A 17,002-nucleotide genomic window follows, 5' to 3' on the forward strand; every position below is an offset into this window, starting at 1 on the left:
CAGTCAGACCATAAAATATCTGCACATTCAGTATATGAATGGTAATGATAATAATTCCTCTCAATATCAGTGATGGCTCAAAAGTAAGAATAAGTGTATGGATGACACCAGTCATGACTAATGTAGGATCTCTTGGACATGTTATTATGAAGTTTTAATCTGTTTATTGTTTCTTTTGTCTATAATATTGAATCGATTATCCACTTGTCTTTAGACATGGCAAATGAGACAATTGTCGCTTGCTGATCAATATTTTCTGTTGGACATGATTCAGCTGTGCCAGTCCACCACTCTTGGAGTATATTTATTAGAGAAATCCTATTGCAGTGTAATTAAACATTGATTTTCCAACCCTAAACAATTAGAGTACTGCTATGAGATGGATTCAGACCTCTTACGTCTCCCTCTGTGATTATTCTTTTGTGTTTCTTTTATTTCAGGGATATGATGATGGTTATGACGGGGAATATGATGACGAGAGTTATGAGGGCTATGATGACAACTACAGCAACCAGTCGAAAAGGTGCACATTTCATTTCTTCAAAGACATTTTGTCACAACATGAGCTAATTAATGCGTATTTTCACTCTGAGAATCTATCAAAATGTCTCATTAGAAATATTTTTTCTCCTACAGTGTCTCAGAATATTATGAATATGGACATGGCAATAATGATGAAACCTATAATAATTATGGTAAGGAATTTATCTGATCTACAGTTCTGCTAAAGCATCATGACGTTCATTACAAACTTTTTTTTTTTTTTTTTGCTCACTAGGGAAACTATTAGCATTTTAGGTCAACCATTTTGAATGGTGCACCACAAAGAGAAACATCCTCTTTGCATAGCAGTATTTCGCATAGCAGGCGGGCTGAAACTCAGTCATGGCACATTGCCCACACCAGTGAGAAACCTCTTTGCCTCATTCATTTTCCATATTGCTGTTAAATGTTTCAGAGCTAAAGGTAAGGAAAAACACCTAGCGGCATTCGCCAGTTGTTAAATCACAGAGGCCCAGAGCACAGCAGCTGCCATCTTACCTTACTAGTCTGCTTCAGGGCTGGGTTTTAAGATGCACTTGAAATCATGGACCAGAGCCAGTAGAGAGCTGGAGGTGTTGCTGAGGCCCACCAAGCGAGTCAGAATGGCCTTTCAGCCCATACTTTGCCTTTGAATATATGCCCTCTCTGGATTATATTTGATGCAGGATTCCCTCTGTTCTTGGCATAGACTGTTGTGTTCCTCTGATGCCAGTTTCCCGTTGTATACATACCTGCTCATCCATTTTGCATTGTGTCAAATTGTGCAATGGAGTGTCTCTGTGAAAAGGAATGATTTGATATTTTGCCACCTTTTGACTTGAAACCAAGATTTTATTGTGTTGCAAAAGGTTTTGCTTGTTCGGCATTTAGGATCATATGGATTTCTGCTTCCAGAGTAAAAAAAAAAAAAAAGAAGGTAACTTGTGACTTTATATCTCACAATAGCGAATTCGTCTTGCATTTGTAACTTCATATTGCACTGTGTCATTAAGTCTCACAGTTGCACCTTCATTTCTCCCAATTGTGACATTGTTTGCAACCTTATATTACAGTGTGTTATTATATCTCAAAATATAACTTCATCATTTGCTATGTGGTTTTATTTCTCACAGTGTGACTGTATTTCAAAATGTGACTTCTTGCAATGTGACTTTATATATCACAATGTGATTTTATTTCAAATATTTAAAGAGTTAGTTCACCCCAAAAAATGAAAATTGTCATCATTTACTCACCCTCTTGTCGTTCCAAACCCGTACGACTTTTGTTCATCTTCGGAACACAAATGAAGATTTTTTAATGAAATCTGAGAGCTTTCTGTCCCTCCATTGACAGCCTACGCAACTACCACTTTCAAGCCCCAATGAAATGTAATAAAGAAATTGTTAAAGTAATCCATGTGACTCCAGTTCTTTAACCTCAATTTTATAAAACGTCGCGAGTAAACAATTGGAGTCACATGGATTATTTTAACGATGTCTTTACTACCTTTCTGGGGCTTGAAAGTGGTAGTTGCGTAGGCTGTCAATGGAGAGACAGAAAGCTCTCAGATTTCATCAAAAAGATTTTCATATGTGTTCTGAAGATGAACGAAAGTCTTACGTATTTGGAACGACACAAGGGTGAGTAATGACAGAATTAAAATTGTTGGGTGAACTAACCCTTTATCTCACAATTACATGTTGTATTTTTATTTAATTTTTTACTCAAAGGCGGAAGCAGGCTTCCATAGGATCATTGTAAGTTGGCAAGATCAGTTTTTCACAGTGAGAAGGATGTAAGGGGAAAACATATTAAGTATAATGTGAGTAAGGGAGGGCTGTTTGTGTGGTAGTGATCATTACACAGAATACTGGAATGTAAGGGATTTTGTCATGATGTATAATGGTTTTTTCTTCTTTCTCGGTGAAACTGTAGTTAGCAACAATGAAGGTTAAGGTTCTTTGCCCTGAAGGCGGGCTGATTGTTTCCTCAATGGCCCAGCGATCACACTCCGAGAACCTAATGGAACATCGGCTCCCAACACATACTGTATTTAAATGACAGCAGGGTCATGCTGTGAGCTCAGCCAGGATTTCATGCCTCATCTGCTCAGCCTTTGGTAACTGATAATTAGGGCAAAGTGACATTGTATATTTCTGAAATCTATGATAATGGACCGAGGCGAATATGCCCAAGATGAGATGTGGGGAACGGAGCTCTAATTATTGAAATGTATGTGTAAGATGATCAGCTGGTGCTCAGTTTATCATTTTGTATTGCTTAGATTTTAAAAAAGCATTAAAAATTGCCAGTGTCACATGGAATTACATGGCCTTAGGATATCCATCCCTTGATGAATCTTCATAGCATTGCATTTCAACCATTTAAGGAGGCTTCTCTACTTCTCTACATTTCACTTGTGTTAAATTCAATTTTCAAATGAAGATTGTTTTACCTGATTATTAGTTTTGCATTTTTTGTTTAATCATCTAACTTTTAGCAGAAGAGGACTGGATATCATCCCGGCCCAACCTCAAAGCTCCAGCATCAAGACTTAATCGAGGGGGCTACAGAGATCACCCCTATGGTAGATATTAAAGGTGCTCCAGATCATGTGACCTCCATACAATGCAAACCGCATTTACTAGGCCTAAATAATATAAAAAGGGATTTTTAAGTGATAGGTCAACCATGTTTTTAAACTCATCCTAACCTTGGGTGGGGGGATGGGAGATACATGGTCCGTTCTTTTCTTATCTGAAACTGTTGACTTCTTTGTAAAATACCATATGAACATTAGTTCTGGCCAGAATTTGGCAGTGTACTTTTGTCATTGAATGCTCCTTCCTTTAGTTTTCCATTGTTTGTCCCCCAAATGTAAAGCATGGAATTAGCTACACATTGTGCTTCCCGGATTTTGGGAATCTTTGCGTTAAGGAAAAAGTGTATCACCACAGTGAAAAGACTCATTTTGTACATAACATCTTTCTTAATACTTCTTGATTTGATGATGGTAAATACTGAGTTTGTATATTTAATTTTGATATCAGTATTGGGTTTGAAAGCAATTGGCTATGTACGTAGCCACATCCAAGTGCTTTGCTTTGTGTGTAGCTTGTATTTGTACATAAAAATGTAATAAAAAGGATGTAAAGCGCCTTGTGCAAGCTTCTCTAAATAGGTGATTATAATTGTAAACTTGTGTTGCTATAATTTGTTAATAAGGATGAGATCATTTTTTTGTAAAATTAGATTAGGTACGTACTTGTTTCTAGTACTAAATGCCTGTTTGACCTGAAATGGCTAATATGTTGTTTTTATATATATTTAACCAAGAAAGCCACAAAAAGGAACCGTAGAGACGTTGTCAAGTCATTTTGTGTAATAATAGATAAGCTACATTAATAGAATTAAACTTTGTTAAATAATTTTTAACATTAGCTCTAAATTGTTCATTGACTCTTGATTAGTCATTTAAATGTTTAACATGTTAATGGAAATCAACTGTTTAGATCAATAAATTGAATCTTTTTTAACACACTCTTTAAGCTTCAGCTTATTAAACAATAAGTCGGACTGACTTGTCTGCACTAACGTCACTCTGAGAATGATATGGAGATTCAGGAGGTAAGAACGTCCCCATATTCCAATAAGATGTTCTAAGTGCCTTCAGCCTTTGGTGTTAACCACTGTAGCAACACTCATATTTCATCACTCACAGGAGTGAATGGGATCCATTTAAATTGCTTTATCTCTGCTACCTACAGTATATTTTCTTCTGCTATTTATGTTAATGAACATCAGAAGGCTGCATTTTTGTTGTAATACCAATGCATTTAAATATCAGCACTATTGAAGGCCCCATAGAGACCTAAACTCTTTTTTGTGACTATTAGAACTGAATGCTGACTCGTTTTAAGACTTCGAAAGGATGACTAAACGTTAAGCAGGTAACCCTAATAATAACTCTAATGTTGCGAATGCCAGTCATAAATTAAGTTATTTATACTTCAAAAAGTAAACCTGCCCTCACTAACCCCAAATAAATGCCTCGGCCCTCTAAATCCGCTAATAAAGTTAACTAGTGACACCAAAAATGACTTACTAACACATAAGAAAGAAAGAAAGAAAAAGCAATTAACAATCCATCTTTTAAAACAAGCTAAAACTGATCTTTAATACCTGACCAGCTAAACTAAGCTTTTTAACCAGAAACGCTGAAAAAGATGGTTGCTCTCAAATCATATTCTGCTCTGACAGCTTTTGTCCAGCCCCACAAATTGGTTTACTTTTTTGATAGTAACATATGCTTTGTCAAACTGTTTTCAATCCATCTGTTAATCGTGCATGCGAGTGTACGTTTGTTTTGACTTGTAGTCTCACTCATTGTCTCTTCTTCATTTTGTGTATTATACTAATTGCACCTCAAAATCTGTATCTTAAATACGATTTATCCTTCCAACAGGTACCAGTCTCTCTGTGAGCTGAGATGCAGTGGATTGAATCAAGACTAGGTAAGCTGCAAAAGTGTCTCTACATGACAAGTACATTCAAATATAGTTTAGTTGTATATATATATATATATATATATATATATATATATATATATATATATATATATATATATATAGTTGTAAATAAACTGCCTAACGTAACGTTACAGAATTAAATGTTGAACCCATGAAGAGGAAAGGACTGTGACGCTTTGGGGGTGTTGATGAACTCGGTCTATTCCTTCTGTGTTTTGATCATCATTCTAAATCCAATCCGGATGTAGTACTTGGCAAAAATGTGATTTTCTCAGCTTTTTGTTTAAAATGTTGCTGCTTTTGTGCTGATAAAAAAGGATGCATGAAGCTATAATAAAATGGTTTTTTTAAATGGAAAGCGTTAAAGTACAGTTAAAGGTGTAAAAAATGTATACCTAAATAGAAACATAGTAGTATACTTAAAGTGCAAAAAATATATAAAATTACAAATAGTGAACTATAAGTATGATGTTATGTTCACTTAAAAAAACGTACAAAATGTACTTGCAGTGTAAAACTACTAAACTAGTATTTTACTGAAAGTGTACTTTCATAAACTAAAAAATGTACTACAAGTATTTGACTAGTAAACTATCAGCATACCTATAAGTTCACTTGTAGTATAGTTGCAGTACATATTATATTTTTTAAAAAGTTGTGTAAGTTTACTACTGTTACACTTAAAGCATACTGAAAGTGTATTTTTATATACTAAAAAGTGGACCAATAGTTTTAATACAGTACATTTATTAGTTTACTTCTAGTACATTGATATTAGTATGCTTAGTACATAAAGTATACTTAATAATATACTTTAACTTTACTTAAGTATACTTAATAAATTTAACTTGAAGTATAGCCTACTTATTTTTTTGTAAGGGTAGGCAGGGAAACACCCTGGGCATATGGATTATGGAAGTCATTTAGCATCTGTCATGCTTCATCGGAAAACATCAAGACAGTACCTATATGTAGTGCAGAGCTGTCTTCGAGCAAGAGAAAACAATAAATCAAACAATTTTATTTCAGAGTTAGGAGCATGTATTAATGTTTTGTTGTGACTTTACAATTAATAAGCCATTTAGCAAGCAACACAAACATCCCTTTAGGTTAGCTTAAAGACAGAATCCCTCTCAGTATGAAATAGACTTGTGAAACTATGCACAGATTAATTGCACACACCACTAAAATATTAAGGGTGATAGTATGACCTCGAGTGAAATGTGGCCTTCAGGAACAATGCTTTGAACATTTGGGTAATTAACAACTTTTTGTATTAATTACGATGCAGGCGATCCCAACATGTGGAGCATAACAGACTAAAACACAGTGTTCTTTTGGATTCATTTAGTTTTTTTTTTCTTTTCTGCTAGAGCAGAGCAATTATGTGCGTCGGAAACAAAAAAAAAATCAATTAACGCAACCTTTTCATTATCATTTTAGTGTTTTCGAAGATTCAAAGCTTGGAACTAGTTATTCTATTAATTTTGACCGTCGTCACACTATTTTGGTTCTCTTGATGGATGGAAGTCTTTTGTAGAGGTCAGCCATGTTTTATAGTCTAATTAAGGACAAGACAGGGACATGCTCAAACAGATGCGTTTTTTACTCGGATAACCATTTGTAAAGCAACAAAGGATGATTAAATCACTGACGCCTATCAGATGGCTTACTTTACAATGAAAAGGTGATAGGAACGGAAACAATGACGAAGATGTTTTAGCTGCATTAACACTGCTGTGGTTTTTGATCCTTAATGGTCTGCTTGAAATAAACTATTCAGCTGCTACATTTAATTTGTGTAAAATAGCATGTCATTAAATATAATGAAAAATGGATTATGCATTATTTAAATAATATTATGGTATTTTTGTGATTTGAGGACAGGTTTGACTGGATGGCTTTAGGCTTGCTGATTAAAATCGGCAGTGTCTTCTAATCAGTGGCACACAGGTGGCGATTTTGCAGTAGTACCTGCGGCTTGAACATGTCAGCAGTGGATTTTGAAGCTTTAATGTATAGCTAATTTGTCCTGAAACACTGTTCCCTAGTGAAAGAGAGTGCAGGAGGTCTGATAATTCGACTGTAGTGCAATGAATTGACACTGATTTGTTAGTAACAAGCAACTGGACTTTTTAAGCTTTCTGTTAATCTGGTCTTGTGTGATGCACAATGCTTTTTTTTTTTTTTTTTTTTTTTGTGGTGAGGAAGAATGCATTTATGATGACAATAACAGATTAATGTATGATATTTTCAGCTGGGAGACTGTAATTCACACAGAACACATTCAATTTGCTGTCAAATACTAGTGGAATTTCCATCACTGTTGAAAATCACTGTTGTTTTCTGTGACAGTTAGTCATCATGTAGAGAGACTGAGATGGAGAGTCGTTTGAACAAAAAGGCTTTAGACTTGTCATCACATTTCTTTTCGCATAGTTGTTTGTGTAAAGTCATGGCCCAAACAGCAACTTTTAATATAGCCATGATATTAAAAACTATAAGGGCACTTGCATAACAATCCAATAACAAAAATGGTAATTGCTATATAAACACCTTCCTTAGCTATCGGCGATTTTGTTAAAATGTATTTTTTTAAGATTATCTACAGTACATTTTATTAACCTCTATAACTTGTCTGTAGCCCTTTAGCGTTCTGCATAACCATCAGTGCATAAGGATAAAAATATCAACATTAACCGACATTTTAAAATCAAACACATAAATATGCAGATTTAACCATCTTAAACGCAAGGATGAGTTAAAATGACTTTGTCAGGCAGCATGGTGCTTGAAGATGTTGAAGACGTGCTGGTCCTGTAATTCAATTCCTATGGGTTTTTAACACAGCAGGAGAGCCGACAAACACATTTTAAGGACACAGAGTTTTTTAACTGTGCAAAAAGAGAAATCAACAAGCTCTGATTTTTAAGCAGTGTTCAGACCTTTGAAATGTTAGATGAGCAGTCTGTTGGGCCTTTCATCTTTTCAAATGTAATCTTATTTTATATCATACCCTTGTGATGTTGATATCCCACAAGGTCAGTGAAAGCCATTGTACGAGAATTAAAAAGACTTGTACAACTCGGGCATGAAAGGGTGTGCGAGCCTCACGGCCTAAGCCTCTTCAGAGGATCCTTTTGGAATGAACGTGGATAATGGGAAGAGATCAGTTAATCCAACCTCCATTACTTTTCCATAATCAATGATCAGTGCCGACGATGTAGAGATTTGAAAATAAATCCACTAAATTCTTTTAAATTAAGCTTGTAGCTTTTATTTTAAGCCTGGGAATGTTATGTGAGATGTAATCATTACCTACTTTAAACCTTCGGAGAGTCAGTGTGGAGGAGAGTGAAAGAAGATACAGCTTTTTCTTCAGTAGATCATGAATCATAAGCAGGGAATCAAAATCTTTTACGAACAAAACAGCTGAAACAACCTCATGATGTAGTTGGTGACTAAGAGACCTCTGAGGCGTTTTAGGCCACTCATTTTTTGACAACTACCAGAATGTCGGACAGAATACACTGGTCATATTCCTGTTGTCTTCAGGCAAGATTTTAGTCAGAAATATTATCGCTGAGGAGGGTATCACTATCATCAGCTGCTTTCCCAACCCGAGTCCTCCCACGTATCCAGCTCTTTTATGCTGCCAAGTGTAGGATATCCCTTCTCAGCCTCCCCTTAAACGTTGTGTTTGTTTAACCCGAGTAACATCTATTCTCTTCCTTGTCATTGCAGGCGCTTTGTAGTCGATATGTGGAGCATATTGATAAGACCAATCAGTGAGAAGTAAGGGGGCTCCGTCTCATTTGGCCAAAGAAGTGCTTCTAAACAGTCTGTGCGCAGATGCTGTATGCCGGGTAAGTTGAGTATTGTTTATACTTGCCTCTTACAAGTGTACAGAAAGCTTAGTGAAAAATAAGTAGACTGCCTTTACTTAGATAATATCAGATTATACAACAGTTTATATATCGTTTATGGTGTTCATCCACACCAATGCACAATAACGTTCTGTTAAATGCTCAAACTCAGTCATGGGGATTCTGATTGGTTGTCAGAGTTCTCATCTTTTATCAGCTGGAAAAATCGTTCTGAAAGAGATTCCAATGATATTGTTCATCCGTGTCATTATTGAGTCTCAAAGAATTAGAATGATTATTAAAACGTTATAGTTATTGTCCTTGGCATGAATGGGCCTTAAGTTCCGGTCTTCGAATTTGATTTGCTGAGAGTCATTCCAAGAAGGCTAATAAACATCCCATCAGCCCTGGGACTTTAAAGCAATCCACTTGTCCATGTTTGCATGTTCCAGGTAGACATACTGTCATTCGGTGCAATAATGGTGTGAGTTGTTCAAACACTACTTTGACTTCCTGTGTAACTCTTTTAGTTGTCGCAGGCAGCAAGAATAGACAAAGTAACTGGCAATATTGTGTGTAACTGTTGTAAAAATATCACACCCGCAATCATTCTGTCGGTCTGTATATCAGCGCGACCCACGGCCGAATCACAGCTGTGCTTCGAAACCACAGCACTCTTGATGGTGTGTTAATGAAATATTCTATTCAGCATGCTAGACACAATGTAATTATCCTTTAGTTTTTAATGAATCTCAATTAGCAGTAGTCCCACTCTTCTCATTATAGAGAACCTTGCTCTTCATTTAATAAAACACTCCATACGCTTTAGGAAGACATGAATTTGTGGCTTATCCTGTCTTCTCTAGTGAAAATCACACTCCGAAAGTCCCTCTTGAACACAGCACCTGGAAAACACAGCCATGTTTGCATAGCTTCTGTTTATTTTTGGTGTTCAACTGATTAGTATTATAGGAGTATAATGGATTCCAGCAGTATTGGTGCTGTTTTGGCAGACACATTACACAAAGCCATTCTCATGCTGAGCTTATAACTGTGTGAGCCAGGGGCCACATTCCCAGAGTGCCTAGCGCCTGTTTATGAATTCAGAGTGCAGCGAGCCTTGCCGTTTTCACCTGTTTTCTTGTAATCATTTTACCACTCACCCATTTCTTCATCTGTTTAATTCTTTGCAAATTACAGCTTTTTTAGGAAGATAATTGTTCTGCAGTGATTCAAGGACATTTGAAAACAAGACAATCAATGATTAATTTAAAATTGAGTGAAATCTTTGTGGAAAATGATCAAGAAGGTCTATAATACCCGGAGAAATCGATCCATATAGCATTTCAAAGGCAGTTGCATGTGCTGTGCTATAATGAAGTTATACTATTCAACATGTTGCTTTCAGCTTTTTAATTTAGTCAGAAAATGCTAATAATTTGAAAGTTAACATGAAACAGAAGTTGCGATAGTCTTTTCTTCCCTGTTGTGACGTACAGTGTAACGGCTTCTCGAACAAGAACAATGCAGGGCAGGACTTGATTATGTCCATCAGGAATTGATCGGATCATTATTGGATCAATGTTGTTTGCTATTGCTGTGATCTCATGTGAGTGACAGGTTACCCTCACTCCAGCAAATATGTCATTTTGATTAAAGATTAGTTTCATTTAGACATTCTGTTGACTATAACATGATGTGTATATATATACAAATCTCAGATTATCAGTTGAGTATTAGTAGACTGGTAGGGTTAGTAGAATAAATTGAGATGTACTTGCAAAGTTACCTAAATCCAGTAGAATGTCTGTTGGAGGATCATCACAATAAAGTGTTAGCAGATATTAAGCAGACAGTCTACGAATACTCTTGCATAGTCAGCAGAATGTCTAAAGAGGACCATCAAAATAAAGTGTTACCTAATGATAAATCATTTATAATGAATACTGCAATATTCCATTAAAAAAAAGAATTGTCCATTTTGATTTCATGGTGACTTTAAACTGGTCCGGTAGTAACAGCATCCCTAACATGTTAACCAGCCAAACCATGACCCCTTTGAATAAAGTGCTCTATTGCTAATAATGAATAATACTATTTGTATTCATGATTCACTTTAACAAATTTAATTTAGTCTCATGTAGGTATTTTTTTTCTTCTTCTTTTTTTTGCACCAAAAGTAGTGAAGATTGTGTTATGATTGAAGAGTCAATTAATGCAGTCGGACTGAAAATTCAGAGGTTTGACAGTGATACAATGACACCATCTGCTTGCAGGAGTGCACTTGCACTCTCTTATTCTCTGCCATTATGGCAACGCTACACACTTGGCAAGTCGACTGAGGGATTTGTTCTGGAAACCAAAGATAATTGCAGGGCTGTAGAGAACAGCTTCCAACTGACAGACGTTTGTCAATATAACTGTGCTTTCTCTAGGTCACTGCCAACATTGCTCGAGATTGTGTTTCCGCCCACAGTGTTCGAGCTGTCTTACTTGTATGTGATAATGTTCTTCTATTGGGAGGTGTTAGTCAAAAAACATAAGTGTAAAAGTGTACCAGAATTAGTGGTGTTTGGAATCCATGAAATATATTACTTCTCTCTATTTTCTTTCCCCAGCAGTGTTGAACTTCTCACTTCTATGGATCCCACAGCCCTTCAATAGAGCTGATCTCGACAGAACATCACTGCAGGGCACAGGTGACCACTGCGTATCCATCTTGTGTAAGTCACTGTACGGACACACTTGGTTTGTGACAGATGGGAAAGGACGGCATGAGAGAGCTTTAAGAAATTACAGTAAAATAAAAAGCACAGGTACTGTCTGGTATGTATTGATAGAGAATGGTAGAATACAACGCTGATCTATTTGTTTCACATAATTTTTCCCTATTAGAAATCTACATGTATGTCTTTTGAGTTGCACTAAGTTAAAACACATGTTTTTATTGTCTTTTTCAGCTAAATGAAAGCTGAACAGTATCTTATGAGGCTGACCTCACTCCTGGATTGGTTCATTCAGACCACCGTAGAAGGTCCAAGAAGATACATTTCTTAAGCTGTATCACATCTAAAAATCCAGTTTGAATTCTTCAGAGATATGGTAATACAGTGTTAAGATTAACATAGCAACATAATGCATGCCATATATTGTGGTGTAATGTAAGGCTATGTTGATCCTAACATTGTTTTCAGGTTTAAATAAGAGCTAAATCCTTTCTCATGCATAATGTTGTGCTGTAAGGTCTTGCATTTTTTGGTCATATATCCTCTTTTCGCTTAATCTTTTTATCCCACAGGACAAAAAAAAGGACATAATTGGATTAAATGGCTGTTGAAGATGGAGTATATTTTGTCTACGCTATGTCACCTCAACGACAGCTAAATGGGAGGGTTTAACATGGTGCATTAAATCTTGATAGATATACAACTACTTGAAACTGAATACCTATAAATATCCTTATGCCACACAAACAGTTCTGCTTGTTTTGGGGTTATAGAAGCAGCTTGTTTCTGTGCTTTCTGCCATTGTGACATCTGTGAGCAGATGACTCAGTTTGCTCAGCGTATGTCACTTCTAGCAATGTCGAAATACTACTCATCAGAACCTGTGCTTTCAAAGCCTGAGGCTTCAGAAATTATTTAACAGTTAAACAAAACATACAGTAAATTAATTTCACATAATATCCAGCCCAAAACTCTTTAAAGACGAACACATATTCTCATTAATGCTTTGAGTTCCTCAGCTGGATGTGTTTCTCCTTGCAATGAAAATGTCAAAACATCCAATCATGTTTTTCTGAGTGGCATTTTAACACCGTCTTAAGTGCCCTTGAGGTTATCAGCGCAGCTCAGACAGAATTTTAAAATTCAATTTTCTTATGACTACGAATGAAGTAATATCATTTTGAAGAATGGGGAAAGCAGAATCGTCTATAGGCTTAAGATTTTACATGCATTTCCACTGATGCAATAAAATTATAATTGTTTTTATAGTCATATATAAACAAATCTTTTTTATCCTTTTACTGCCAATTTCACTCAGCTGTTGTCAGCAAATCTAGCAGTTCTCTCTCATCATCTCTGTTATGTGCTGATAGAGACAATAAAGAGATAAAAAATGATTTTATTTCATTTATTTTGATCACTTAGCAGACCGGGTAATCAGACTCTGTCACTCTGCCACCAATAATTGGGCATATGAACTCATATGAACCACAATCAAATTAAAACTCTTCATGATAATGCTACAGTAAGAGAACATGTCCTATTAAAAAGTGAATTATCTCATGTAATGTAATGCGTAGAAGTAACACTGATAAAATCCTGACCAGCAACACAGTTTTATACTTCACAGTACATAATAAAACTTTACAACACACCCATGTATAATGTCTTATGACGTCTTTATTTCAGTTCTATGGTACGTTTACATGACAACGATGTACTAAAAACGGAAAAAAGCAGGGGTTTTTTCACATACAGACGACAACGTTGTCAAAATGATCACCCGTTCACACGGATCCGTGAAAACTACTAAAAGCGCTGTGTAATGCATGCCATGCCAGTCGTTGGCGATGTCACTTTGTAAAGAAACACTAAGCGCCTTTAGACTGAACATGTAATAAGCCTGTCACAGTTTTCACAAATGTGCGGTTTTGTAGTTTACGCGGAGACGATAACGGTATAGTTTTAAAAAACTTGCACTTTGAAACCCATTTTCAAAAGTTTGCGTTTTCAGGCCCCCAAAACGCTGGTGTAGTGCAAATTAATGGCCATACATTTTCCGTTTTTAGTTAAAACCGGTGTGGTGTTAATGGCCCCCTAGACGTGGGCTTTGGGCTGGGATCTTTACGCAACTGTTCCCATCATGCATTGTTCTGCTTCAACACTAATAAAACACACCTGAACCCCCATCAGGCTTTACAGGTTCGCATGGAAATCATTTGCAGGTGTGCTGGAGCAAGATGTAAACTGCATGAAAGCATTATTTAATATTTGCAAATGCCTGTTTTCAGTACTTTCAATTGTGGATCAAAATTGTATCCAAGGGTGTAGACAAATTAACAGATGTTTAAAATAATCCAAAGTTTAATATTAATAGTTTTGAAAATGTATACTGGGTTTTGTGTGCCAATTTGTGTGAAACTGTTACATTCACGCAGCCCTCCACTTTCAAAATTATTAAAAGTGGAGAGAAATTCTGAATAGTGAAACGGTTAACATGCAAAAATATGGAAGAATACTATAGTAGACAATAATTGTTTACTCGCATATAGGAATACAGAGAACGAGGCAAAGAACTGCAAAAATAAATAAAAATAATTAAAGCACTTCTGGAATTGTTTATTCATTGAAAATACTGAATAATTTTGCTTTTAAAATTTGAAATCTTACGGTGGATCTATATTTTGAAACGATTTTGAGATCTAGGAACAAATTTATACTAGCACTCAAGGACAGGGGAGCATGTATGAAGTGTAAGCTGGTCTGACAGGACTAGCTTTCTCACACAAGTGCTTGCGAACACTGTGAGCTTGAGTGTGCCATCATTAAAGTGTGCAGCAGACCCTGGTGTGACTTTCTCTGACGGTAATAAATGGTGTGTAGTGCAGTGCCAAGCACAAGCATGTCCCTTCATTAGGCAGCCAGGCCCACCGTCGACATAAGGGCCAGATGTCACAGGGGTTCTTTCCTGCACAAATCTGTCCCCAGCAGCAGAGATGCGGACAAAACGCAAAGCCCCTGTCTCACGCCGCATATGAGGGCCGTTGCTGTGACAGTGAAGAAGCGTGTCTGATGTCTGGCATCTGGCAAGTTGGAGCTAACACATGGAAAAGGCTGCAGTGATGCTTTGAGAGGTGCTCTGTCAACTGCAATGTTCAGGGATTTTCATCATGTCTGGATTATTACTGCAAGGGGGGAAATCTGTGTCTGATTGTCTAGTTATATTGCAGTGCATATTCACTGTTTAAATGGCTCAGCTTTATATGCACTGCAGCCACCATTCATGAGTTTTCCAGTGTATAATATCAACCCCATCACTATAGGAACCATTTCACTTATCATTTAAGTGAATAATGTCCCATTAAAGAAATATATATATTTAAAAGGGAACATATCACAGCGCAGAGCTCCTTACCCAGACACAAAAAATCATTATCCCACTCATCATTCTCACTCACACAAACACGTTTGGCACTGTGATGGACCCAGCACAAAGACACATAAATCTCTCACTGAGTTTGATTTTGCAGTTGCACAACTCATTTAAATGTGTAACTAACATGCTTTTCATTTAGTTTTTTTTAAAACCTTTTTGGCTTTTGCAGTTGGACTACTGTATTTTTACAGTATACAAGTGCTGAATAAACAGACATTCAGTAATATTCAGTACGATACATTTATTCATTTAGCATATAATTATTTTTTTTAAATGATGAGGTAAGTGCTTACGGAAGAGATGAGTTTTCAGCTGTCTATTGAATATTGTCAAGGATTCTACATTCCGGATGTGATGGTACCATGAGCCATTACTCATTTACCAATCGTAGGTTTCTGGTAGGGATGGGATACTATACTATACTATACTATACTATACTATACTATACTATACTATACTATACTATACTATACTATACACAATTTATTCACCTTACTACTGCAAGTTGCGATTACTATACTTTTTTCCGTTATTGCAAAATTTGTTTATACTGTGTTAAAAAATACAGTTTTTTTCTGTAAATGCATACATTGGATGCTGTGTTCTCCATTGTGTCTATGATCTGAAGTGTTTATATTTTGACTGACTGTGTTTAAGATCTGAAAGCATTATTTGAATTTGAGGGTTCGAAAATGGGTTTGAGGCAATTGTTTAATTTTGCCAGGAGGGTCAGATGTTCTCTGAATGAAGTTTGAAGATTTGGTTTTGTGTTTAAGCTCTTGAGAAAGTGGGTACTGGTTTCGAGAAATGTGTTTTAGCAATTCAGAAAAACTGTAACATTATAAAATGGGCTGAAAACAAAAACAAAAATGTGGTGAGGAATATGATCCCTTCAAAAGCCCAAACAGTCATGTTTCTGATCATCTCTCTCTCTTTTTCTTCTTCTTTTTTTGTTGCTGTAATTGTGCTTTTGAGCAAACTGCTCCAATGACAATGTTACGGTACGGCATGACGGGAGATAATACATTTTAGTCAATAATTTTTTTATTGATTAAAGTGAGAACAGAAGCAATAGGATACATTTATCCAGCTCTCAAAATATTGATAAAAAACCTGGGCCCGTATTCATAAAGAATCTTAACGCAAAGAGTAGCTCCTAGTGACAAAATTCTAAGAAAATTCTTAGAAATGTGGGCGTTTACTCTTAAAATTAAAGAAAAAATCCTAGTAAAGAAAAAAGTAATTCAGAAAGCATCTTAACCCTTAAAAGAGGTCTTAAGCTCAAAATTGTTAGGAGCACGGACGAGGACTTTTAAGAGGCTTAAGAGTTTCTTTAGCAGAGGAGAAAATGGCAGAAAGACGAAGAGGGAGAAGAAATGTGTTGCAGACAATGAATAACAGTGAGTTAATAAGACGCTATAGATTAGATCGTGCAGGGATCATGTTTGTGACTGATCTTATTGGAGACACGCTAACATCTCTGATACAGCACAGCGCCAGAAATGAAAGTAATCACTACATTACGATATTTGGCAACTGGGAAAATTCCATGTTTGATACATTAAAACCAACATTCAAACCACCACTTAAATAGACATGCCAGCAATCAGTGTAATTGGAAAGAGTGGAACAATTTTTATCATTCTAAGCCAATCAAATACCTTATAGGAAATTAACAGCATGGTAAAAAAAAAAAAAAAAAGGATTTATATACACATATAAAATGTGTGTGTGTGTGTGTGAGAACGGTCAAATAGGAAAAATTACGCATGTAATTTCAAAGTGAAGGCTTAGAATAGACCCTATACTTAAAATCACTTTTTTTTTTTTTTCTTCTTGGACAACCAACCAATCACAGTCTTCAAAAGATTGTGTCATACATAGCAACGGGGTCAACCCCGCCTCCTTACTAAGATGAAA

The 17,002-nt window shown here is 36.1% G+C and overlaps 1 protein-coding gene across 7 annotated transcripts in view; it reads left to right on the forward strand.

The window, feature by feature from the left end:
• khdrbs2 (KH domain containing, RNA binding, signal transduction associated 2) overlaps positions 1-13,329 on the forward strand; it is a 64,058-nt gene extending 50,729 nt beyond the window's left edge. Inside the window, exons 7-14 of one of the 7 annotated variants that reach the window (XM_082153839.1) lie at positions 441-523; positions 637-695; positions 3,026-3,112; positions 4,991-5,039; positions 8,799-8,920; positions 11,539-11,643; positions 11,881-11,954; positions 12,219-13,329. In XM_082153839.1, coding sequence (XP_082009965.1) covers positions 441-523; positions 637-695; positions 3,026-3,112; positions 4,991-5,013 — 252 coding nt within the window. In that variant the 3' untranslated portion in view covers positions 5,014-5,039; positions 8,799-8,920; positions 11,539-11,643; positions 11,881-11,954; positions 12,219-13,329. Of the gene's footprint in view, positions 1-440; positions 524-636; positions 696-3,025; positions 4,052-4,990; positions 5,040-8,798; positions 8,921-11,538; positions 11,644-11,880 lie in introns of those variants that run through there. The other 6 variants (XM_082153842.1, XM_082153838.1, XM_082153840.1 and 3 more) reach the window with 6 other exon arrangements.
• The last annotated feature ends 3,673 nt before the right edge of the window (positions 13,330-17,002 follow it).

Source organism: Leuciscus leuciscus (assembly GCF_965113295.1).
Source record: "Leuciscus leuciscus genome assembly, chromosome: 22".
NCBI lineage: Eukaryota > Metazoa > Chordata > Actinopteri > Cypriniformes > Leuciscidae > Leuciscus > Leuciscus leuciscus.